Here is a 25,394-nt window from a genome sequence, read left to right on the forward strand (position 1 = left end):
ACTGATCCTCACTCTAAGTTGGATGCTCTTTGTTCATAATACTCCTTGTATTAAAATATTCACATCTCAATCCATCGGTCTGAGCGCGTCCCTTTTCTATCACCTGCCTATCCTCCCTCACGCACTGTCTATCATCTTCCTCTATTTGTGAGCCAACCGCCTCTTCCTCCGTCTCTTCAGTTCGGTTCCCACCCCCAGAAAATCTAGTTTAGACTCACCCCAATAGCTGTAGCAAACTTCCCCGCCAGGATATTGGTCCCCCTCGGATTCAAGTGCAACCTGCCTTTTTCGTACAGGTCACACCTGCCCCAAAGGAGGTCCTAATGATCCAATAATCTGAATCGCTGCCCCCTGCTCCATTCCCTCAGCCACGCATTTGTCCTCCACCTCATTCTATTCCTATACTCACTGTCACGTGGCACACAGTAATTCAGAGATTACTACCTTTGAGATCCTGCTTCTAAACTTTCTTCCTAACTCCCTGTGCTCTGTTTTCAGGACCTCCTCCCTTTTCCTACCTAGGTCGTTGGTACCAGGATGTACCACGACCTCTGGCTGTTCTCCTTCCCACTTCAGGACATCGTAGGTGCGATCAGAAACATCCCGGACCCTGACAACCTGGGAGGCAAACTACCATTCGTTTTTTTTTCTTGCGTCCGCAGAATCGCCTGTCTGACCCCCTAACTATAGAGTCCCCTATTACTGCTGTCATCCTCTTGCTTTTCCTACACTTGTGAGCTTCGGGGCCAGATTCTGTGCCAGAGGCACGGCCACTGTTGCTTCCGCCAGGCAGACCGTCCCCTCCAACAGTACTCAAGCAGGAGTACTAATTGGTAAGGGGGACAGCCACACGGGGTACTCTCTCGCAGCAGACTCTTGCCTTCCCTCCCCTGACTGTCACCCACTTATCTGTCTTCCGAGGCCCCGGTGGGACTACTTGCCTATAACTCCTATCTATCACCTCCTCACTCTCCCTGACCAGAGGGATGTCGTCGAGCTGCAGCTCCCGTTCCCTAAGGAGCTGCAGTTCGACGCACTTGGCGCAGATGTGGCCATCCGGAAGACTGGGAGTCTCCAGGACTTCCCACATCTAACACCAAGCACAGGAAACCGGCCTCTCACTCTTACCTCTTGTCTGTCTGTACAAGCACCGAACCTCGCCTCGGTCAGTTATCGCCGAAGCCCCGTTGAACCAAAGCCCTCCTACTCTGTTTCCCTCTACTCCGTTGCCCGCTCCTCAGACACCCGCTCTACACAGCTGTCTCCTTTAAACTCATTTTGCTGTTATGCGGCACCTTTTAGAACACTTCATGGAAATCCAAGTATACAACATCCGCCTATTCCCCTCTATCTCCTGCGCTTGTTATATTCGCAAAAAAATCCAGTAAGTTTGCCACGATCTGCTTTCCTATATCCATGCTGTGTCTGCCTGATGGATCTACTTCAGGGAAAGAAAGTCTTGTCTGGCTTCCTGCCGGGTACAGTTATCGATTAGAACCGACGTTTCGATGACAAACTCTTCTATCTTCATCATGGAAAATGGCAGACTTGTCGTCGTAACTTCGGTTATAATCGATGCCTATAACCGGCTGGAAGCCCGGGAAGAGTTTATTCGTCATAAACGCTGGAAAAGCACGACTCCTTTTACACTTTAGGGGAAGTTTATCAGAGGGAGAGTACAACGTGTACAACACATCCCAAAGTTTCACAGCAGTGGTCTCAATTTCAAACAGACAGCAGACCTAGCATGTTGGTGGAAAGGCGGGTGTAGTGGGTCTGGTAGTGGAGAGGTTTATTTAGACAGTAAGGCGGTGATGCCACGGTTCAAAGAGCGGAAGGTCAGCCACCAATGAAATAAAGGAAAGTTTGGTGCAGTACTTTCAGCCGGCGTTAGTCGATAGGACTAGTTTGGGGGAAAGAACGTTGTATGTGTTAAATCTTCACGTCGAATAAGTCACACGGAACAAGGGATTGGTGGTTTTATTGGAATAATCACCAGCTAATGCATTTCGTCCTTTCACTCATCAATGCTTGCGGGATCTTGCTGTGCGCCAACTGGAAACCTCTGCCTTGCTTTCCAACAGTCATCCAAGGAACTCAGCTGGTCGAGTAGCATCTGCGTGGGAGGGAACTGTTGCCGTTTCAGCTTGAAACCCTGCATCAGCAAGCCCGAAACGTTGACTGTTCATTTCCCTTCATCGATGCTTCCTGGCCAGCTGAGATCCACTGCGTTGATTAAGGTACGACCTGCTTTTTGCAGCCGCGTTTAGAACCGAAGAGGAACTCGTTCTCCGTGCACTGAGATATTTCCCCCAATCGCAGTCGGTCGAAAGTTGACACATCTGGTGAAGACGACGCGGGGCGGAAACCCGCGTCATTTCCCCGAGCAAGCCATTTCATCTTGTCAATTTCACCAAGCGCCAGAGTTTGGCCATGGGAGCAGGGAGAGCGGCGCTGCCGGTGTTCCTGGCATGCTTCTGTGAGTACTTCCGATTTGGCTCATTTTAAGTTTCATGTTCTCTCTGAGCCCAAAGTAACTGTGATCTTCATTAAACAGGTGGCTGCCTTTCCCAGTCTGTGCTCCAGTCCAAGATATCCATCACCAGAGAGGTAGGCAAGACGGTTCGCTTTCGCTGCAGCTTTAACACGAAAAATTTTGGTAACACTGCTGTGCATTGGTACCGAGACGTCGGGAGCCTCGGCATAAACCGCATCCTGTATGTCCAAGGCAATTCAGGGATAGTTCGGGACAAGGGTTCACCAGACAGATTCGTCGCCGAAAATTTGGAACAGGAAAAGGCAAGCTTGCTGGACATAAGGGACATCGAGAAAATGGACGCAGGGGTTTACTACTGTGCGATCTGGGACAGCACAGCGAAGCGTCACCACAGGAGCCCAGAACAAATACCCTGCGCCCAGGCGAGAGTGACTCCAGGTCGCGGCAGGTTTAAGCGGCAAATCCGCTTCGACCCGCAGAGGCTTAGTGACGCCTGGACACATGGTCAGTGTTATGGCTACTGGGTCCAGGCGCAGATGAAGTAAGGGAGACCGGAGACACGGAAAGTGCACTCTAGTATCCGGAACAAAAAAAAAACTATCTGCGAGAGGAACTCAGCAGGTTGAGCAGCATTTGCGGCTGAAATGCACTGGGTCGAAACACTACCTCAAGATCATTCCCCTTCCCTCTGCTTAACCCGCTCAGTTCCTCCAGCAGATTATTTGGTCCTGAGAGAAACATTGAGATGTACTTGGCTGGGAACACCTGCTCGGCGCTTGTGACATTCCGCACTTTCTTTCAAAAATCTCTCTACACCTTGCTTTCAATTGTTTGCAAGAGCATCAGAAATCTCTAGGCCGAGGATGCCCCTCACAGAGAGTGAAGTCATTGACAAAAACCACGGGAGAAAATCTATCGCAGCACCTCACCTACATTTAGATTGCACAAGACGGGTGAAGTTCCTTGATCAGTTTTGAGAGCTGGTTGCTCAGAATTGTGTCGGATGTCAGTTAGCAGGTCAGGCAGCATCACTGGAGTAAGACTCAACTGGAGGGAAGAGCGAAGAGAATATCCCTAGAGTTGAGGTCGAGGTTGCATGGTGATGAGGTTATCTCGCACATGTCGAGCTAGCACCAGTTGTAAGACGCGGTTTCTTACAACTCCAACGTGCCCTTCTCTGTTTACGTTGTGATCTGTCTCTCTAATCTCCATCTTTAATTTTAAACCAAATGCGTTTGTCAACGCATATGCACTTGTATCCCCCTGCCTCACCTCATGACATGAGGGAATAGTTTATTAAACAGCACTTGATTGCATCTAGGACCTCGACTTTTGTGGATGTGACGAAGGCAGGTTCCGCTTTGGCTTCGACAAATAACGGGATAAATACATGCGGGGGAAAATACAAAAAACATAAACATGGGGCAGGAGATGCAATTAGCTAAATGCTCTGGTGGAGAATTGACATTGACACTGACACTTTATGCATAATGATCCCCTCTCTGTCATTCTTCTAAAACACTACCAGAGATATTCCCTTTGCTTGATCTACCCATTTCCCAACCTCACAACAACTTTTCCATTGCTCCCACTGAAAGATTTTTAACTTGAAACAGTAACTGCTTCTCGTTCCATAGTTGTCACCTGACCTGATGAGTTGATTCTAGCATTTTCTATTTTCCTTTCATCACCATCTGAGTTTTTAACTTTGTTTCAATCTTTAAGATCATCACTCGCTTGATTAGGGGTTGCTCAAGGATCAGGGCACAAATTTAATATTTACGTTAAAAAAACAGAAGTGAAGAGTCAGCAGAAGTGAAGAGTCAGCAGAAGTGAAGAGTCAGATAACAAAAAAATCGTCCTTACCCGCAGAGCATTTATGATCTGGCACTCACTGCATGTACGGTATAGAGCATTGAACAGTACAGAATAACAACAGGCCCTTCAGCTTATCTGCCGAAATATTACCAATCCTCTGCTTGTTAACGTGCCTGTTAAATAACTTTTAAACTTTGCTACGATACCCACTTCTGCCTCCACCACAGCCAACCCAGGCAGCACTTCCTTACCACTTTCTTTGTAAGAAAAGTGTCCCAGATTTCCATCAAACTGCCTCTCATTTTAAAGCATTTGATATTTCCACCTTAGGAAAAAGATTCTGGCAGTCTATCCATGCTTCTCATAATTCATTTGTCTACCCCCAGCCTCTGACCTCCAGACAAGACACTCCAAATCTGTCCAACTTCTCCTAATAACTAATACTCTCTACGCCAGGGAACATCCGGGTGATCCTGTTCTGCACTCTTTCCAAAGGCCCCACACACTTCCTGTAACTAAAACTGCACATGATACACTTAATGTGGCCTAACCAAACTTTAAGACAAATTTTAATATGACTTCCAACTTTTAAAGTCCATGCCTTAACCAATAAATGCAAGTATGCTGTACGCCTTCTTTACTACTTGTGTGCTTGAGAGTTAGTCAATTCTTTCCAAAGGGATTTCGAGGCTCTATATTTGTAGTACTTACAAATTCTTTGCTCTTTTAAAAGGGAACTGAATGGGTGTAAAAAAATAAGGAGTGAGACTGTGGATGACAGCAAGGGAGAAACTGTTCAATCAGCATGGCTTGACAGATTGATTGGCCTCTAATGTTGTAATCAGTAAGAGGTTGTTACAACACAGGAGGAAGCTCTTCACCCCATTGAGTCCAGCGGAGCAACCTCATTAGTCCCATTCCCTTTCCTCATTTCCTTGATCTCTCTCTCTCACATCCCTATTAGTCCTCAGACTCCTTTACCTGCACTGAGGGGTAATTTTACAGTGTCCACGTAACTCACTGGCATGGCTTTAGGATGTGGGGGAAATCCAGTTACCCAGAAGGTAACAACACAGTTACAGGGCGAACATGCAAACTCCACACAGACACACAGACTGGAGGTCAAGGTCGAACCCGGACGCTGAAACTATGAAGCAGCTGTACTATCTGCTACATAGCCTAACAATGATTCTCTAATTTTGGTACATTTAGTACAATTCACATTCAGCTTTCGTCTGAACTAATTAACAAAATGAAACACTGAGTGAACAGTTTGCTATGTTCTGTTTAGCTGACAGATGGCACTCCATAATCAGTATTTCAATGTTTATTTCTCCAGAACTGCCCTGCACCAGTCATTATTTGTAATTTTTACTTCATTCAGAAGTTAGATGTAATAAGTATAAACTTTATTCAGCACAGACCAGAAGCATTTAATGGCTAAAGGTGAGTACTATGTGGTTTTCAGATTGTAATCTACTTACCCTCCACTGTTTGGGAGCTTTCCATAGTCCCATCAATTTTAAATTCAGCTTTTCTGCTAATTCACTTCTGTATTAATTCAGTCCAGAACTTCACTCTTAACTCTGACTCAACGTCACCAACTCAGTGCATTTCCATCACTTACATATTTCACTGACTTCATGTCTTTAGATTTCCTCTATGATTCCCTTGCACAAAGTCCCGTGACCCCAGCATTCCTTGACTCCACTCCCTTCCTCTACCAGTGCAGTTTTTGACTCCCCCCTTCCTTCTCCTGCCTCACATTATCTGGTGGCAGTTCCTGCAGTAAGTAATTGCTGCAGGCTGATGCTGTTTCAGCTAAATGGCTGATAGTGTGCGTGTTACCCACTGGGCTCTGTTCAACTGGCTGTAATATGAAAAACACCAATCACTGTTTAGCATCATCTGGCTGCTCCGGTTGCAACTTAAATCAAAGATCTACGTCCAGGCCTGGGACCACTAACATCGAACTTGGCCTGGAAAAATAAATGAACTGCTGTCACACTGTGAAATAAGTGACTTCTCAAAACAAGTCAAGTGATTAGTTAATGCAGTTTCTGAAAATCTGCAACAAAATCTGGAAATGCTGAAAATACTCTACACCTTAGAAACACCTTCGGAGCGAAACAATCAATGTTCAATGCAAGATTTCACATGGACATAAGAGCCAATGAAATATGATTCCTTTTCAGTTATATAAAAAAATGAAAGCTCTTAACCTTGTAAAATTAGACCCAGAGTTCGCCAGAGCCTGATTTTAGATTGTAGTCGGCATGTATTCCTGTTGAGTGCTTGTTTGGGGTAACAAATAAAATATAAGTTGAAAATTAGGCTTTTGGATGGGAGTGTATATTTTCAGTATGGATGTTTCAAATATTGTGCAAAGGTCCAATTAATTTAATGTGGTCTGCCAGAGTCGTGCCACGTTGACAAAAACTGCAACTAAAGACTGTTCAGTGCAGATATAGGCTCAACTATTCAGGAAGAGAATTACACACTTTAAAGGTAAATATAGAATCATACATGCTGGAGCATTAGATCCAATCTACACAAGCCCAGTGCCATTGGAAGGAAGAGATTAAATTGAAAGCAACTGTCAATGGTGGTGTTGTTGATATTGTTACTTGTGTTCTACTGAACATGGTGGGCATGCCATGTTGGCTCAGGAATGTGTAGCAACTCTTGCGGGCGGCCCCAATACATCCTTAAACTTTGTGAATTGTTAACACAAACAACAGGTGTAACTATATGTTTTGCTGTACATGTAATAAATAAACGAATCTGAATTTCAATGCTAATCGTTTTTATAGCAGAAATATTCAAGGATAGGTCACTATAGACATGATTAGACTGAAAAAAAAACTAAATAAAGCCTACTAAAATAGCTATGTTTACATGGCATTAACATTATAACATGGTTGCTGGGAAGTACTCAGTACCTGAGCATTTTTCTCTCTAATCTAGCATAGAAAAATAGGGATGGAGTTTGGAAGAATACTTGGAAGATGTCAGAAAAAAACCCTAATAATAGTCTTTAGTTCATTTGCTGCTGGATATTATAATCTTTAGGAAAAAGAAACTTCAGAATGTGATTTGTGTCAGTCTGACTTGAAGCAACAATCTTTTAGGAAGGGTGCTGACTTGGCAATACAAGAGTAATAGCAGAAACAGAAGCAAGAAATGCAGAAATTAGGAACAATCGAGGGCCAAGAATGAACTTTATTCACTATATACATTTGCATATATTTGGAATTTGCTGTTGGTCGAGGTTCAACATGCAACGAAAAACAACAACATTTAATAATGATAAAAAGTGAAGTTAGAGGTTAAAGGACGGATATGGAATGAACTGTGCACAATTACATAGTGTACATAAAACATGCAATTACAATGTAAACAGTTTTATAAAAAGTGGTTTTAAGTGTCTACAATGCAGTGTAGGGCGAAGTACAATGGTTGATTAGAATAACAGCCTGGAGGAAGAAACATTTAAGATGATGTGTAGTCTTTGTTGTAACAGCCCCTTAGTGCTATCCAGAAGTGAGCTTCTGGAAGAACCATTAGCAAATATGTTTGTCTGTGGTGGGTTTGAATACTTTCTGTTTTGGACAGGACATGGTGAATATAGAAGTGCCTCATCTGTTGTGCGATAGTGATGCTCTCAAACCAATCAATACTGTATCCATTGTAACTAGTAGGCTACAGAGATGATGTTGAGATTACCAAAGCTTATATTTTAAAAGTGGTGTTGAGAAAAGAAGAAAAATGTTACTTTTGCAGATGCTGTCACAGAACTGATCTGCCTGGTGTCAGCATCTGGACTTTTACACATCAGCAGAACTCAATGCTTGAGGAACAGCTTCTTCCCCTCCACCATCATATTTCTGCATGGATAATTAACCATGAACACTGTCTCAGTATTTTTCCTTCTTTTGCAATAGTTATTTCATTTTGTTTATATTATATACATAGTTCTTATTGTAATTTACAAATTTCATGACATATGCCTGTGATAGTAAACCCGATTCTGATTCTCAAATGGATGAATGTGAAATAATTTCCATGGAGCTACAGTTTGGGAATATGATTAATGCAGATGTTGCAGCTCAGGTACAAATAGGAGGTGTTGCTCAGCAAAGATATCCCAAGATCAGGGTGTAGAGAATACAAGGAAGGATATATTGTGTTGTGTGCACTGTCATTCTGCAAAGGATACGGATACATTGAGTAAGGGGGCAAAATTCTGGCAAATGGAATGTGGGGAATATAAGATCGTGTGCTTCATTAAGATGAATCAAAACATAGATCATTGTCCAAATAGAAATATACTGCAAATGAGTGAAGTACAAGGGGACTGGGATGTTTATTTTCATGTACCACAAAATGTTGTGAAACAGTCATATTGAAGAACGTTACCAGACAGCCAAGAAATCAAATTATATATAGAAGGGAGGTTATGTTGCAGCTGTCCAGGGCCATACCTGGAATACTGTTCATGGTTTTTGCCCCCTTACCTTTAAAGGGATATAGTAGCATTGAAGGAGATCCAGAAGGGTTTCACCAGAGCTAATTCCTGGGATGAGTGGTTTATCTTTTCGCGAGCCAGACATTTTGGGTCTGTATTCCTTAGAATTTGGAAAAATCTGGAGTGACTTTATTGAGACATATAAGATGGGACACATATTGATACAGTTTTACTACTGAGGGCAGCCCGCAAGTGTTACCACACAAGCCGTTGCCAACATAGCATACCCACAATGCTCAGCAGAACACAGTACAACAGAATACAGCAAGCAACAAATCAACAACAGCAACCAATCTCCCATTCACCCCTCCCATCATGTTCATATACATTCTTCGAATTCCAAGACTCTTCATATTCTTCAGCCTCCAGTCTCCAGAAGACTCAGAATCAGACTCGGATACATAGACATTGGGCCTTTGACAACCCAAGTGGACTCCCAGAGATTTACAAGCCCAGGTCTCCGGCTAACTCAATGCTTCTGATTCGACCATTGAGATTTGATTCTCAGCAACAATATTAGATATAACTAAGTTATAGAGAGATTCATACTTCAAAGATCAAGAAATTGTAAGTTATTGGGAAGTGGCACAGAAGAGGAGCTGAGCCTTGCACTAGGGTCAAACCAGTTATTCATTCAACACAGGGGAAGAAGGATAGCTCAAAGGTGATAAGTGAAGGGATATTGAGGTTTTCCATGTAAAGAGCCTTTACTTCAGAATGTCATCATGTTACCACTTTGTCTCCCCTTTACTTAATTTCTTCTACCTACCTGCTTACCACCTTCCCCGGTGACCCCCTTTTAACCTCTGTCCTTCATTCCTCTTCAGCCCTTTACCTTTCCCATCACCTATTACTTTCGAGCAATCCTCCTTCCACCACTACCACCTTTAAATTCTGGCATTTCCCTCCTTGATTTCCAGTCCTGAAGAAAGCTGTCAGCCCGAAATGAGCTCCGGGCATGGATCAACACATCGAATTATGATATCGTAGCCATTATTGAGACTTGTTTGCAGGAGGTGCAGGATTGACAGCCCAATATTCTGAATTCCATTGTTTTAGGGGGATTAAAAGGGGAGGAGTGGTGTTACTAGTTCTAGAAATGTCACGGCAGTGCTCAGTCTAGACAGACTGGAGAACTTGCAAAGTGAAGCTTTATGGGTGGAACTGAGAAAGAAGAAAGGTATGAACACGTTAATGCGGCCATATTAATAGCCACCCAACAGTCTTCGAGATTTTGATGAACAAACCTCAGTCTGCTGCAAGAAACATAAGGTTGCTTTAGTGGGTGATTTTAACTTTCCATATATTGACTGGGGCTCTCATAGTGTAAAAGGACGAGATGGGACAGAGTTTGTCAAATGAGGCCAGACAAGTTTCTTGAACTAGTACATGAAAGTCGGAATGAGAGATTATATGATGCTTGATCTTCTTTTCAGAATGAGACAGGGTGGGAGATCAAAGTTTATGTCGGGGAACACTTTGCATTTTGTGATCATAATGTTATTAGTTTCAAAGTAAATATTGAAAAAGATAGGTCTGGTCCGTGGGTTGAGATTCTAAATTGGAGAAGGGCCAATTTTGATGATATCAGAATAGATCTGGCAAGTATGGATTGGAACAGGCTGTTTTCTGGTAAAGGGGTTCCAGGTAATTCTGTGGCGTGCAGAAGTGAAATTCTGAGAATACAAAGCTCCCATGTGCCTGTCAGAATAAAAGGTAAAGATAACAGTTGTAGAGACCTTGGTTTTCAAGCGATATGGAGGCCCTGGTAAAGAAAAAAAGGAGCTGCGTTGCAGGTAGGAGCAGCTGAGGTACTTATGGCATGCAGAACATAGAGGAGAATACTTAAGAAATAAACAGGAAGGTTAAAAGAAGGCATGAGGTTGTCTTAGCAGACAGGTTGAAGGTGGGTCTTAAGGGATTCTACGGATACGTTAAGAGCAAAAGGATTGCAAGGGACAAAATTAGTACTCTAGAAAATCGGAATGGTAATCTATGCGTGGAACCAAAAGAGATGGGAAAGATCTTGAATGGATTTTTTTGCTTTTTGCATCCGTATTTACTCGGGAGCTGGACACAAAGTCCGTAGAAGTGAGGAAAAGCAGGAGCGAGGTCGTGAACCCTATACAGATTACAGAGGAGGAGGTGTTTGCCGACTTGAGGCAAATTAGGATGCATAAATCCCTAGGGCCTGACAAGGTGTTCCTTTGAACCCTGTGGGAGGCAAGTGCAGAAATTGCGGGGTCCCTAGCAGAGATATTTAGATCTTCCTTAGTGACTCGTGACATACCGGAAGATTAGAGGATAGCTAATGTTGCTTCCACTGTTCAAGAATGACTCTAAGAATAAACCGTAAAATTGTAGACTGGCAAGCCTGATATTAGTGGTGGGAAATTTATTGGAAAGTATTCGAATGACCAGGCTATATGAGCATTTGGATATATATGCACTGATTTGGCATAGTCAACGTGGCTTTTTACGTGGTAGGTCATACCTAACAAATCTTGTAGAGGTTTTCAAGGAGGCTACCAGGAAAGGTGATGAAAGCAAGGCAGTGGATGCTGTCTACATGTACCTTAGTCAGACATTTGACGATGTCCCGCATGAGAGATTAGTCATGAAGATTCTGTTGTTTGATATTCACGATGAGGCAGTAAATTAGCATACAAATTAGCTTTGTGGGAGAGGCCAAAATGCCTTAGTAGATGGTTGCCTCTATGGCTAGTGGTGTGCCACAGGGATCGACTCTGAGTCTGTTGATTGGCATCTACAGCAACGATCTGGATAATAATGTGGTTAACTGGATCAGCAAATTTACGGAGGACACTAAGATTGGGAGTGGTGTCAACAGTAAAGAAAACTATTTAAGCTTGTAGCAGGATCTAGAGCAGCTGGAAAATGAACGGGAAAATGGAAGGTGGAAATTAATGCAGTCAAGTGTGCGGTGTTGCACTTCGGTAGGATCAACTAAGGCAGGTCTTTCAGAGTGAGCGGTTGGGCACCAAGAAGTGTGGCAGACAAATGTATATGGGGATACAGGTCCATAATTCATTGAAAGTGGTGTCACAGCTAGATATGGCTATAAAAATATTCTCGGTACTTTGGCCTTCATAAATCAAAGTATTGAGTACAAGAGATATGGTGTTATATTGAAGTTGTATAAGATGTTGATGAGGCTTCATATGGAGTATTGTGTGCAGGTTTTGTCATCTGTCTGCAGGAAAGACGTAATAAGGTTGAATAAATGCAGAGAAAAATCACCAGGATGATGCCAGGACTTGAGAACCTGAGTTATAAGGAAAGATTGAATAAGTTAGGACTTTATTCCTTGGAACGGAGAAGACAGAAGGGAGATTTGATAGACCTATACAAAATTATGAAGGATATATATAGGACTTTCCACTGAAGTTCGGTGGGGCTACAATTAATGATGATGGATTAAGGGCGAAAGGTGAAAAGTTTAAGAGGAACATCAGAGGAAACTCCTTCATTCAAAATTTTATGAGGTTCTGGAACGAACTGCCAGCGTAAGTGGTGCATCTCAGCTCAGTTTCAAAGTTTAAGAGATTGGTACATCGTTTTCAGGGGTATGAAGGGCAATGGTCCGGTGCATGTTGATAGAAGTGGACAGTTTCAATGGTTCTGCACGGACTAGACGGGTCTAAGGAAGCGGTCCCCAACCACCGGGCCGCAAGGTATGCACTACCGGGCCGCGAGGAAACGATATGATTTGGCGATATGAGTCAGCTGCACCTTTCCTCATTCCCTGTTACGGCCACTGTTGAGCTTGAACGCACGCGAGGTCATTACCCGCGCGTCATCCATGTCAGCGCGGGAAGGAGATCAACTCCTCGAGCTTGCAAATGACGGCGGGCTGAAAAGTTTGTTTGACATAACATCTCTGCCGGCATTCTGGATCAAAGTCAAGGCTAAAAATCCTGAGATAGCCACGAAAGCACTGAAAACGTTGCTTCCAACATACTTCTGCAATGAATGCAACGAAAACTAAATTGCGGAATAGACTGGACATAAGGAACCCCCTTCGAGTATCGCTGTCTCCCATCACCCCTCGATAGCACCGTCTTGTTGCAGGAAAACAAGCCACGGCTCCCACTGATTCAGCTCTATTGGTGCGTTGCAATGATTTTATATGTTCATACGAGGAAAATATGCGCTGTGTGTTTAATATCCAAACGTTACTTAAAATGTTATGATACTATTATAAGTGAGTTATATAACCATGTAACCATTACGGCATGGAAACAGGCGATCTCGCCCCTTCTAGTCCGTGCCGAACGCTACTCTCACCTAGTCCCACCGACCTGCACTCAGCCCATAACCCTCCATTCCTTTCCTGTCCATGTACCCATCCAATTTTTCTTTAAATGATAATATCGAACCTACCTCTACCATTTTTACTGGAAGTTCGTTCAACACTTCAAGCTCCCCTGTCCTCCCCTGATAATTGACTTATCACTATATTCATGCGAGGAAAATATGCGCTGTGTGTTTATTATTAAATTCGTTAGATAAACCCTTTTAGAAACGAAATTAAGTGTATGAGCCACTTATCACCTATATTCAGGTCGTGATTAACACCACCCTCCCCCGCCGCCGCCGCCAACGCCAACAGAATCGGCGAAAACTATTTTTAAGAAATCGGCACGTAAACGCGCGCAAGTTACGCATGCGCACTGGTGCCAGCGCAAGGCTTCATGGTCATTGTAGTCTTTCTTGGGGTAAACCTAACGTATTTGACTGCTACTCTTGTACGTTGGGAACCGTAACCCCCCCCCCCCCCGGTCGGCCGGTCCGCAAGAATATTACAATATGAAATCGGTCCGCAGTACGAAAAAGGTTGGGGACCCCTGAAGGGCATGTTTCTGTACTGTAGTTTTCTATGTCTCTATGACTGATCAATTTCATGTCCTTCCGATCAGGCCTTGGACTGTCTATTCACTGGAGGTACACAGGGTGCAAGAAGGGTGGAGTTTAATCTAACAAATGACAACGGATGTTCGGTTTCAATCTGCCTTTGATCGTCTTGATGGAACAATGGAGGGAATGGCTGGTAACAGCCTGGAGTGGCTGAAGGTGTCGCCAGGATCCTCTCTGAGAGAACCAGAACCTGAATCAGAAACAAACATCATTCTGCGGGCTTCAGTCATCAGTCGGTGGCGAGACCAGTGCCGCCATGGGCAGGGTGCAGTGCAGAACAAAAGCAGAAACTTTGATATAAATGAGTCGCTTCAAACCTAGTGACCACATAAACAATACATTTATGCTATTACATTTATATGATGTCCTTGATGCAGTAAGATTCCAGTAGGAGTTCCACGGGAATGCAATTTAAAATTTGTCAAGAAGTCAGTAAAATGAGACTCTGCGTCCAGTACTTCTTCAATTCCGTGTTTCAAAGTAAAATACATCTTTAAAGACTGGAAGTTATTCAACGGCGAAAGGATTAAATGGCAAGCAGTTGTATTCACTTCACCAGATTTCATCGACACACCAGGACACAAGGGAATGATACCGGAAGAGGAGCAGAAGGACGACGCTACCAGGCCGACAGTCCTGCCCCAGTATTCAATACGTTAATAGCTAATATGCCTAGGCCTCAGCACCTCCTCTATACCACAGACCCATGGCCCTCAGGTCTCCGATTCCTACATTTGTTATACTGCACAGATACAGGCCCTTTAGCCCCACTCGTCAAAGGTTTCAAGGGTCAGTGGAAGAGAAGCAAAGTCGTCGTTTCAGCGCTAAATTTCAGACAAATATCGACCAACGTTCAAAGGCCCAGGGACCAGAAATCCATTGAGAAATCCAAAGAATCACTTCCCTCCGCCAGAAGCTGCAAATGACTCCCACTTCCTTTTTACTGAAATCATGTCTTCTGGGCTGCTAGAAAACGGGATATAAATGAACCAGATATTCGAAGTTGCTGGAAACATTGACTGTGCGCGAGTCCACATTCCATCAGGGAGACTGTGGATATTGTGGAGGGTCATTGTTATGAATGGCAGTGAGGTAGGAAATCAGCTGAGAGGGTGGAGCAGGGCGAGGGGAAACTCAAGCGTTCCATCAGGGACGTGGTAGCAAGCACGCCTCCTAACCGAATGCATTCCGCACACTGTAAAGTTTAGTAACATGGGGAAACCGCAGAGGTCACTACTTCATTCGGAGTTTGATGGGATTTGGTGTGTCAGCAAAGACTCTTGCAATATTTTTGCAGATATAACACGGAGAATATTCTAACTGATTGCGCCACAGCCATTCATGGAGCCTGCAATTCGAGAAGTTGTAGAGGGTTGTAGACTCAAGCAGCTCCCTCACGGGCCCAACCATCCCCGCCATTGAAGATATTTTAAGAGGCAGTGCTTCATGACGGCATCATTCATTATTAAAGACCCTCGCCATCTGGGACAGCATTCCCCTTCCTACCATCGGGAAGGGGCATCAGAGTCTAAAGACGCACACTCGATATCTTAACACCAGTTTCTTCCCCTCGGCCATCAGATTTCTGAGCAGCCCATGAAGACATGAACACAACGTCAATAGTTTTCTTTCAATTTCGTAGTTTTGTAACCTAAAGTAATGTTTCTATCTTGCACTGTACTACTGCCGCAAAGCAACGCATTTCGAGGCCTATAACAGTGGTCATAAACCTGATTCTCATTCTGATTCACGAACAGGCCGCAGAGCTGAACAAACAAACGTTCTCATAAACGCGGCAAAAGGGGTGGAGGGTCTTGCTGACAGTGAGGATCGAGGTGGTGGAACGAGATTGGGAAACACCAGAGGATAAAGTTTGGTAGATATATTTCTGAAATTGCGATCTGAAACTCTAAATCTGCATCATTCCACAAATAGTTGCCTGGATTGCTGAGTATTTCTACAAATTCCTGGTCTTGTGTGGGATAAAGATCAGTTTTAATCGGGAATAAATTGAGCAAATAGTATCGAGGTGTCCAGAGGCGTTGAAGCAATCCTCTTCAAATTATGAAAGGAAGAAATAAACCGGGGCTTGCCCCGCCCCTGACACCCGTCCCCAAAGAAAGGCGGCGCTACCAGTCTAATGCAAAGAAGTGATTTGGGCAAGGCGGGATAGGAGCTGAGGCGGGTTCAGCCCCGACAACAAAAGCTGATAAACTGCGGTTCCTCTCAGATTCCAAACACTGACCCGGCGCAACAAGCATGTGGCAGGGTCCCTGGTTCGTGGTGCTGATTTTCAGCTGTGCGTTACCAACACCTCTTCAACTTTTATCGCTCCTTGCCGCCACGCAGATTCTTTAACCGTTTTCTGCTCTTTTTGCAGGTCGAAGTGTGGCTCAGACCCTGACCCAGCCTAAAGCATCGATTACGGTACCTGCCGGGAAAACTGCGCGAATACGGTGTCAAGTGCATGGAGGCTCTGTCAGCAGCAGTTCTCCCCTTCACTGGTACCAACAGAAACCCGGCAAGCCTCCTCAAAGGATACTCTATTTTGGAGGTGATGTAAAGCGGGATCCGGAATTCGGGATATCCTTCAACGCGGGAAAGTCGACTGATTCCGAGTTCTATCTCACAATCGAAGTTAGCACTGAAAGCGCTGCCACCTATTACTGCGCCTACTGGGTTTACACAGTATGTAATAGAAGGCAAACTCCGCACAAAAAGCTCGACGAACAGCCAAGTCAACGGGAACCGTTGATCCGGAGGCTGCAGCGACCTCCAGCTAAACTTGCGCTTACCCATATCTGCCGGGCAGGAGTTCGGGTCTGCGCAAGTGGTCTGCGCATCAGCACGTTCGCAATTCCTTTAGAAAGGTGGGCAGTTTTCCGCTTTAGGGACGAGGCGCAGCCATGGTGTTCCCATTCCTCGGTCGCCCCCTGTGGAATGTTAGGTAAGAGATTCTGTCACCAGAAACACGGCGCGTGGCCTGGCCGATGGTGCGGTAGGGGGGTTGGCTTTTCCCATCTCCGGGAGATACTGAATACAGCAAATGCTTTGAGACAAGACAACATCCTGACTTCCGTAATGAACCCCTGTGGTGAAGAAGCGGCTTTGTCTTTAGTCAAGTTGCTTTCATACAGTTATAACATTGACCCATTAGGTGGAAAATTACGTGCCACGAGAACCTAGCGGTTAGCACGACGCTATGCCAACTCAGGGAGAGTTTGGAGTTCAGTTCTGGCGCTGCCTGTAAGGACCCTCTGTGGTTCATCTCCGTGGAATGCATGGATTTTCCCCGGGTACTCCGGTTTTCTCTCACGGTCGAGTAGGTTGACAGATGATTGCCAATTGTCAGGGTTATGTTATGTTAGGGTTAATCGAAGCTGTCAGGGGTTCCTGCCGCTGCGTGACTTGAAGGGCCGGACGGGCCTCATCTGCACTATATCGCTAAATAAACAAATAAAATTGCCTAGTGATGTCCTGGTGATGTAAAGCCTGGCAAATCCAATCTGGCTATTTATAACACAAAACAGGGACCAAAGAAATGAGCTCTAGGGACTGTTTTTGATAACAGGACAGTAGTTGGTTTACTTCAGTTCACAGGAATCCTGAAAAAAACTCAAGTCAATGGGCATTAAGTGAAGAACTGAAATAATAAATCGCTGAAAGGACAGTGGTTGGAAGTCTTTTCCTAGACGTGTACATTTTCAGTTGATTCATTAATAAACTTTCTACATTATCACACGTGTACAGACAATGCCAATGTCCAAACAAGTGTTTCCAATTAACCACTCTTGATATTCAATGACTGAAAATACAACTGGGCCAGTCACACAAACACTGAGACAACACGTATGGCCGCAGGAAATAAATCTCAGGGTTGCATGTGGTGTCTCTGATAATAAATTTTACTTTGCACTTTGAGCTTTGAATGTGGCTGGGTATTCTGGGTCAAACAACACATTTCAAATACTTTCCTTTGTCTGTAAAGCAAATTAGGGGTGTTATGACGTACTTTCCATTTAGATGAATGAGTTTTCCTAAAAGAACTTTAATGAAGCTCAACGCCATCCAAAACAAAGCAGTTCCTTTTATTAACAACAACCACCTGCTCCGAAGATTCATTCTTGTGACCACAGAATATTTGTGACACACTGAATATTTGTAAACATCCAGGCTACTAATTGCACTGCAATTACTTACCCAGGTTCCTCTGACAGCACCTCTCAAACTCACAGTCTACCACCAAGAAAGATTAAGGCAGCTATAACTACTGTTACGATTCACATATCTTATATGTTGTGCCATGGTTAAAGGTGTCTAGGACTATTTTCACATATAATTTGAAGATTGCCTCACCAAAGAGTGGGGCGGCATGGTAGCACTGGGTTCATTTCCCGCCGCTGCCTGGAAGGAGTTTGCACTTTCTATCCGTTCGCTCGGTTGCTCTGGTTTCCGCCCACATTGCAAAGACGTGCCGGTTGGTAGGTTAATTGGTCACTGTAAATTATCCCGTGACTAGTATAGGATCAAATCGGAGATTGCGCGAAGTGCCGGAAAGGCCGATTCAGCGCTGTATCACAACAAATAAAAAAGGAGAGCAGGGACGCTTGATCTCCTGCTGGAAAACTTGCCAAAGCAAGTTACTGCTGGAGGATGGCGGGAAACATTGTAATCACTAACTCTTTGTGTTTATATGATTTTGGAAAAAGATAGGATTGACCATTAAGTTAAAGTACTAGAAAGGCTAATTTTGAAAGCATTCGACAGGATTCTGCAAAAGTTGATTGTGAGAAGCTGTTTTACTGGTATGGGAAGTGACAGGCGTCTGAATGTGTGATAGGAGGGTTCGGGGACAGCATTATACCATAAGGCATAGGAGCAGAATTAGGCCATTTGGCCCATCGTGACTGCTCTACTATCCATCATCGTTGATTTTTTAACCACTCTCAATGGCATTTGCTGACCACCCCGTAACCTTTGATGCCCTTATTAATAAAGAGCCTCTTCTGAAATATACAACACACACAAAATGCTGGTGGAATGCAGTAGGCCAGGCAGCATCTATAGGAAGACGACGTTTCGGGCCGAAACCGTTCGGCAGGACTAACTGAAAGAAGAGGTAGTAAGAGATTTAAAAGTGGGAGGGGGAGGGAGATCCGAAATGATTGGAGAAGACAGGAGGGGGAGGAAAGAAACTAAGAGCTGGAAAGTTGATTGGCAAAAGGACCATTACAAATGGCGAAGTAAGTGATCCGGAGGTGTGGAAGAGACTGGGATTGGGTCTCCAGGTACCTCCTCATGGCGGAACGTGTCGCCCTCAGAGCTCGACGGGACAAACAACGGGAAGCAAAGTCAATTAAATGTGAGTACCTGGGATCCTCAGAAGGTCTAAATTGAGAGGCTCGAAAACGAATCCTGAAGCCAACTGGAGTAAGTTGGCGGCGGAGACACGTTCCAAGGAAGGATATATGGCTGTAATAGCGGGGCTGGGTGCGAAAAGTTGAAGGGCCGAAGAAATCATAGATGGGCAGCGGTGAGAGGGGTTTCACTAAACTCCCGTCGAAGAGAAGATTTAAACTTCTTCTTTTCGTGTTTGCTATTCTGAAACATATCGACTTTACAAAAGGGAAGGTGCTGAATTGCATCAAGGGGGATGCACTGCCAGGGCCAGGCAAGTGCATTCTATGACATTGCGGAAAGACAGAGAGAGGCACGGTAGCGTAGAACAACGATGTATAGCACAAGTGACTTGGGTTCAATTCTCGCCACTGCCTGTAAGGAGTTTATACGCTCTCCAGGTGCTCCGCCGTCCTCCCACATTCCAAAGCAGGTTAGTCCTAACCCTACGTTCTTTCGTGATGATGCCAAGAATAAATCGGGGATTGTCGAGCGATGTAAACTCAAGGGCCGGAAGGGCCGATTCCGCGTTGCATCTCAATAAACAAATAAATAAACAAATCGTTGGGGACCTGGCAGAGATATTTCTATAACTGTTAGCCACGGGTGAGGTCACAGAAGGGTATAAGGCGGCTAATGTGTTTGTTTGAGAAATAGTGTAACGACAAACTACACAATTACGGGGTGGGGTGGGGGGACCTAAAATCAGAGCCGGGAAATTTACACAAATTTATGGAATAAACCAGGAATTGGGTTTGAAACAGTTCATCGGAATAATCAGCATGCTATTGTGCGTGGGATATCATGTTAAGAAGTTAATTCTTTGAAGAGGTGTTAAAGAGGATCAAAGAGAGCAGGGTGGTGAAATTGACCAATTTGGTATTAGGAAGTTTTAACAGGAATCCTCATGGTACGATGGTCCAGAAGATCAGATAACATGGGATTAAGTATAAGAGAGTCACTCGCATACAGACTTAGCCTGATGTTAACAGTCCAAGTGTGGTGTGCAATTTGGTCATTGGTGTTCCACAGGAACCATGCTGGCCCACTGTTAGTCATTACGGTCAGTGTGGACGAGTTACGCAGAAAGGCCCGTTTCCATGCTACGGGATCCCACGAGTCTATGACTCTAACCCGGGTAAATACATTTATTTGGAGATTAGGGGAATCAAAAATTGGGAAAGCGGCACCAGACTTAAAGGTCAGACATGATCTTTATTAACCAGGAACACGAGGAAGGACGGACCGATCTGCTCCCATTTCCCCTAGTTTTAAATTCTCATCTCTGTGGCGTGCCGCGTCAACCCTCAGAATCTGAAGCGAGAACATTGTACTCACTCAGCGGGTCAAGTATCACCCATCGCTCTGGAGATTTCAGAGTTTTGAATAATCGGCACTAATGAGGGAGAAAATGTGAGACGGGAAAATACGAAAGGAATGTCGGAGGCAGAACGAGGAAGAAGAGAACCGGTTAAGGGCTAAAGTTACCTCTTTCTCGTGGATAGGAACTCGGAGACAGGTTGGATAAACTTTAATATGACACATTACGTATTGCAAAGTTCTACATTCGCAGATTGGCGATAGAAACCACTGCTATTCGTCCTTCTTTCCAGTGAAAAGGACCGACGAAAGAAAATGTAAATGAAGGTAAAGGTGAAGGCCACACTGCGCAGGCGCCAAAACAACCTGCCTGTATCCGGACAGATGCTGATTTCATCTAACGAGGCCCTGAGAGGAGCTAGTCCCCCGGAAGTTTCACCGCCGCATCATGTCGCTCTGTTCACTGCTTACCACCCTGGCGCTTTCCCTTGGTAAGTATGTCCACCACCGCTCCAGCTTTTTCCTTCAAGACAGCGTGGCTTCAGTGTCTTTTATTTGCAGCTGGATATCTGGCCGAGGAATTGAAGATGCCTCACATTTCAATCACGAAGCCCGAGACGACGACGGTGAAGATACTGTGCGAGGTAAGGGCACTCGATGACATCCACTGGTACCAGCAACTCGCCAACCAGGCACCCAGAAGGATCCTGCTCTTTAGCAAAGGTCGAACGGAGCGGGATCCGGGAGTGTCCGCCAAGTTCTCAGCCGAGGGCAGTGACCCTTTCTTCTCTCTTGTGATTGACAACATCGCCCTGACAGATGCCGCCATCTATTACTGTGCCCGCTGGGTCGGCACAGTGTGAAGCGGCGGCAGAAAGGCGATACAAAAACCCCAGTCTCTCCTACCGCTCGACTGTTTCACCAGGGAAAGGAAACTTCATGGCATTGACCGGAGATGGAGGCAACGTTCCCACTAAACAAAAGGAATGTAATTCTATTCAGGGATCCAGTGCTGAAGCGGGAAGCGGCACGTGGTGCAGAAAACACAGGTGCGGCAGGTCTTCAGAACAGCTGACGGAAGATAGTTGTTTATTACAAGCGCAATTTACTACAAAGTTAGCGAAGTTATACCCTGTGTACGGAGTCACACCTGGAATATCGTGTGCAGCATTGGTCCGGTCATTTAAGGATGTCAAACAGTTCAGATAGGGTTCACTGAAACGACAGGGTAAAGGGATGGTCAGGCCAGACTCACATCACCTGAGTTTTGAATAGTAAGTGAGATCTTCATGAAACCGTATTATTCGCTGATCAATGTAGACAGTGAGGCGTGTCGACAGCATGTTGCTATTCGTGGGAGAGTCTAGAACGGGAGTCAGTGTTGAATGGTTGTTGTCCGTTAACGACAGAAATGAAGAGAGAGTTTCTCTCGAAAGTCTGACTCCTGGGAGCTCTTGGGCGAGCAGGGTCTTTGAATAATTTGAAGGCAGAGAAAGATTAATTATAGATAAGTGAAAGCGTGAAGGTTGCCCCGGGCAGTCGGAATGAGGAATTGAGTGTGGATCTCACCAAGGCATAACGGAAAGCTACAGCGACGGGTGACTTCAGGTAGAAACGCCAAGTGCGTGTGGACAAGAATTCACCTGGGGGGTCACACTCAACTTCCTGCGGACAGCGGCTGGGTTGGGTTTCTGGGTCACGTGGGGGGGGGGGTGAGATCCGGATTGAAATTCAGCGCCGAGTCTGCATAGTAAAGGACAGGTCGTGACGTCATCGCGCCAAAAGGAATCCGCAGTTTGCGGCTTCGAGAAGGAGTGAAGCGGTCGGCGGGATTTCAGTCACCTGGATCAACGCGACGCTCTGTCTCCCCAACATGAAGGTGTTGCTGACCGTCATTTTATTGACCTCCTTTCTCGGTCACTGTTTAATCCCAGTTTTCCTTCGCCCTTCGTTACCACACTGTGGAATAATTCAAACACGTTGTATTATTTTCTCCCACAGGTAAAGTGGACCTTCAGATATTGACACAGACTCAATTATCGATCACCAGGTCTCCGACAGAACCTGTGCACTTTTACTGTGATATTCATCAAATCGACTTTGCGGAAGCTGTTATACATTGGTACCGGCAGAGGCCGGGTCAAGGCCTGCAGCGGCTATTGTATTTTAAGAGTTCAGGGGACACTCAGAGGGATGTGTCTGAAGAACGATTAATTGCGAGCAAAGTACCTGAGACTCAATCGTGCACTCTGCTCTTGTCGAATATAAACGAGGATGATTCCGGCACCTACTACTGCGCTTACTGGTACACAGTGGCCAAATGCGAAGGGAAGCCAGTACATAAACCCATCGGGTACCTTGTGCATAACGTGTTCACTGGTTCCACTCCAAGTAACAGGTGTGATGCCTCACGATCTCGGCGAACATCTGAGTTTAACGAATGCTATTCCTTGTTTTAAACCACGGTGCAATTTGCATTTTACTTTATAGCTTCGTTGAATAAAGCTGTTTTCAATAAATTTGCGATGGACTATTAAAGTGGTTCTAAATTTCATGATTGAATATGAGTCAAGAGTCTAAAAAGCTACTGACGCTCACAGAAAACCTGGTCGGGCGATCACAAAGAGCCAAAACTCCAGTCCAATTGTCCCTGATCTGAGCTTGGGTTATGGAACTGTACATACGCAAACCGGTCATTCGGGCCATTTTCTAACTTGCATTTATCTCATTGGTCTGCCTTTCAAAGTTATCTAGCACGGAAACGTCCTTCTTCCCAAGTCATTCATTGTGACGATCACTATAGCTGTGCGCACATGATTTTATATACCACCATATCTCTTCCAAAGCCTCCTACTCTCTAGGGATAAAACCTAACTCTATCCAGACTCTCCATATAACAAAGGTGCTTCTGTCCCGTTAACATCCTTGTGAATCTTCTCTGCACCATAAGGGCATCCTTCATACAGCGAGGCGATCAGACATGAACAGCATACTCAAAACACAAGAAAATCTGCAAGATGCTGGAAATACTAAGTCCGGTCTCAGTCCGAAAAGTCGAATGTTTACTCTTTTCCATGGACGCCGCCTGGCCTGTTGAGTTCCTCCAGCATTTCGCGTGTTATCATAACCCAAATGTAGTTTTACCAATATTTTGTAAAACACCATTTTATCGCAACTGTTGTAATCAATTAACTAACTAGTGAAAGACTGCGTGCCAAACGAAGACTTCGCCAGCCTATCCATCCGCGTTTCCGCCTTCCGGGAACTATATGGTTGTACCCCTCCATCCCCCTGCTTTACATCCATTACCGTGTAAATCCTGTCCTGCTTGAAGTTACCAAAATGCAGCATTTCAAATCTCCTCGAGTAAAATTCCATCTGCTATTCTCCGACCTATTTTACAAGTCGACCTAGATCCTTTTGTAATCATACACAACTTTCTAAGCTGACCGATTTACTAACCATGCCATCTGCATTCTGATCCATTTTTAAAAAACAGACGATAAATAATAGGGGACCCAAAATCCCTGATGAACTCTTTTCCATTGCTTCCAAGTAGTACTCTGTGCTTATTTGCTGCACATTCTCATAACCAGAACAATTGTCCAAGAGATTTCAGGTGTATTGTTTGTGGCGGTGTTCCATGGAGTGAACAAGGCTAAATCTACTAATAAATTTCACATTTTATATAGGGAAATATTAAATAGTAACACAGAAGACCTCGAGATAGTACTGTGTAGAAATCTTAAGCACACATATATTTTAAATCATTATGCAATTCGTTGATGATATGAGAATAATAATTGATATGATAGAGGTTAACTGTAAAGAACATACCATCAACAAACAATATAGCAAACAACAAACAGTACTAAGTTGAGAAAACTCATGGCAATATGAGATGGCAGAAACTATTCATGCCATATAAATTCTATCTGTGCAATGTGACAAATTAGAAAGATGAAAACTTTCAAAGATGCGCACTGCATTGTAGTTAGATCAATGACTTATGGATAGTATTTCCTGCAGTATGAAGGGACAAACACACAGAGGGGAGATGATACTACGTAGACACCTGGAAATGCAGTTGTGCAATTGTTACCAGTGTTATTTGGACTGAAATAATCGGCAAATTTCTGCATATTACTCAAACTAAAATGTGATTATTAGGATGCAGCTTAGTTGTAGTTGTAGAAAAGCTGCAGTTCTTAATCCTTTGACTTTGTTCTTGATTTTATTTTTGTTGGTCTACCTGACGTTGCCAGGAATTTGATTAGGCTCTGAGAGATTGGCTTTGGGTCACTATACCTTGCGTTTTATTTCTTTATGGGGTAACACATTTCCACTGTAGCCGATTTTATCTTGACAGCGGTAATGAACACGCACAAGAAAATATACCACAATTTGAAAATAGAATTGGGAATTTTGTGTTATGTTGACTCCGCCTGCAAAGTTCATATTCCTTGCATGAATGGAACAATCTGTCACTAAATTTCGCTCAGTAAAGTCACTATATCCCATTATTAGAAACCTTCAATCTTTCCACAACAACTTATATTTATAAAAAGCTAACAAAAGCATCAAGGAATACGGTAGTATTACGAAACAGAAAAATTAGGAATTAAGGGATCTAATTTTGATGAAAATGACAAGTTTTAATGACCTGTCCGAAGAGAAGGATGATAGGTGCAAAAGCAATAGGGTTCACGGTGACGTTCCAGGAATCCACTATTTGAAGGGTACCAGTTGTTCAGTAATTAATTTCAAAGGTAACCAAGAGCAAGAAATGTGTGAAGTAGTCATGCTAAACAACTGCCGAGAAAAGGCAATGGAAAGATTTGAAAATTAAATCAAAAAATTTAAATAAGACGCTGTTCATCAGTAGAAGGGGGAAGC

General features: G+C 44.2%; 3 gene segments (V, D, J or C); all 3 read left to right on the forward strand.

Annotated features, from left to right (window-relative positions):
• The first annotated feature begins 2,354 nt into the window (after positions 1-2,354).
• Positions 2,355-3,042, forward strand: LOC134345087 (T-cell receptor gamma chain V region V108B-like). The segment is given in 2 exon segments: positions 2,355-2,479; positions 2,558-3,042. Coding segments are annotated over 2 exon segments (531 nt in total).
• Positions 3,043-15,991: 12,949 nt separating this feature from the next.
• Positions 15,992-20,233, forward strand: LOC134345151 (immunoglobulin lambda variable 5-37-like). The segment is given in 3 exon segments: positions 15,992-16,080; positions 16,162-16,728; positions 20,211-20,233. Coding segments are annotated over 3 exon segments (630 nt in total).
• Positions 20,234-20,941: 708 nt separating this feature from the next.
• On the forward strand, positions 20,942-21,361 carry LOC134345206 (Ig kappa chain V-VI region NQ5-61.1.2-like). The segment is given in 2 exon segments: positions 20,942-20,989; positions 21,060-21,361. Coding segments are annotated over 2 exon segments (345 nt in total).
• Positions 21,362-25,394: the final 4,033 nt, after the last annotated feature.

Source organism: Mobula hypostoma, chromosome 1 (genome assembly GCF_963921235.1).
Source record: "Mobula hypostoma chromosome 1, sMobHyp1.1, whole genome shotgun sequence".
In the NCBI taxonomy this organism is placed as follows: Eukaryota; Metazoa; Chordata; class Chondrichthyes; order Myliobatiformes; family Myliobatidae; genus Mobula; species Mobula hypostoma.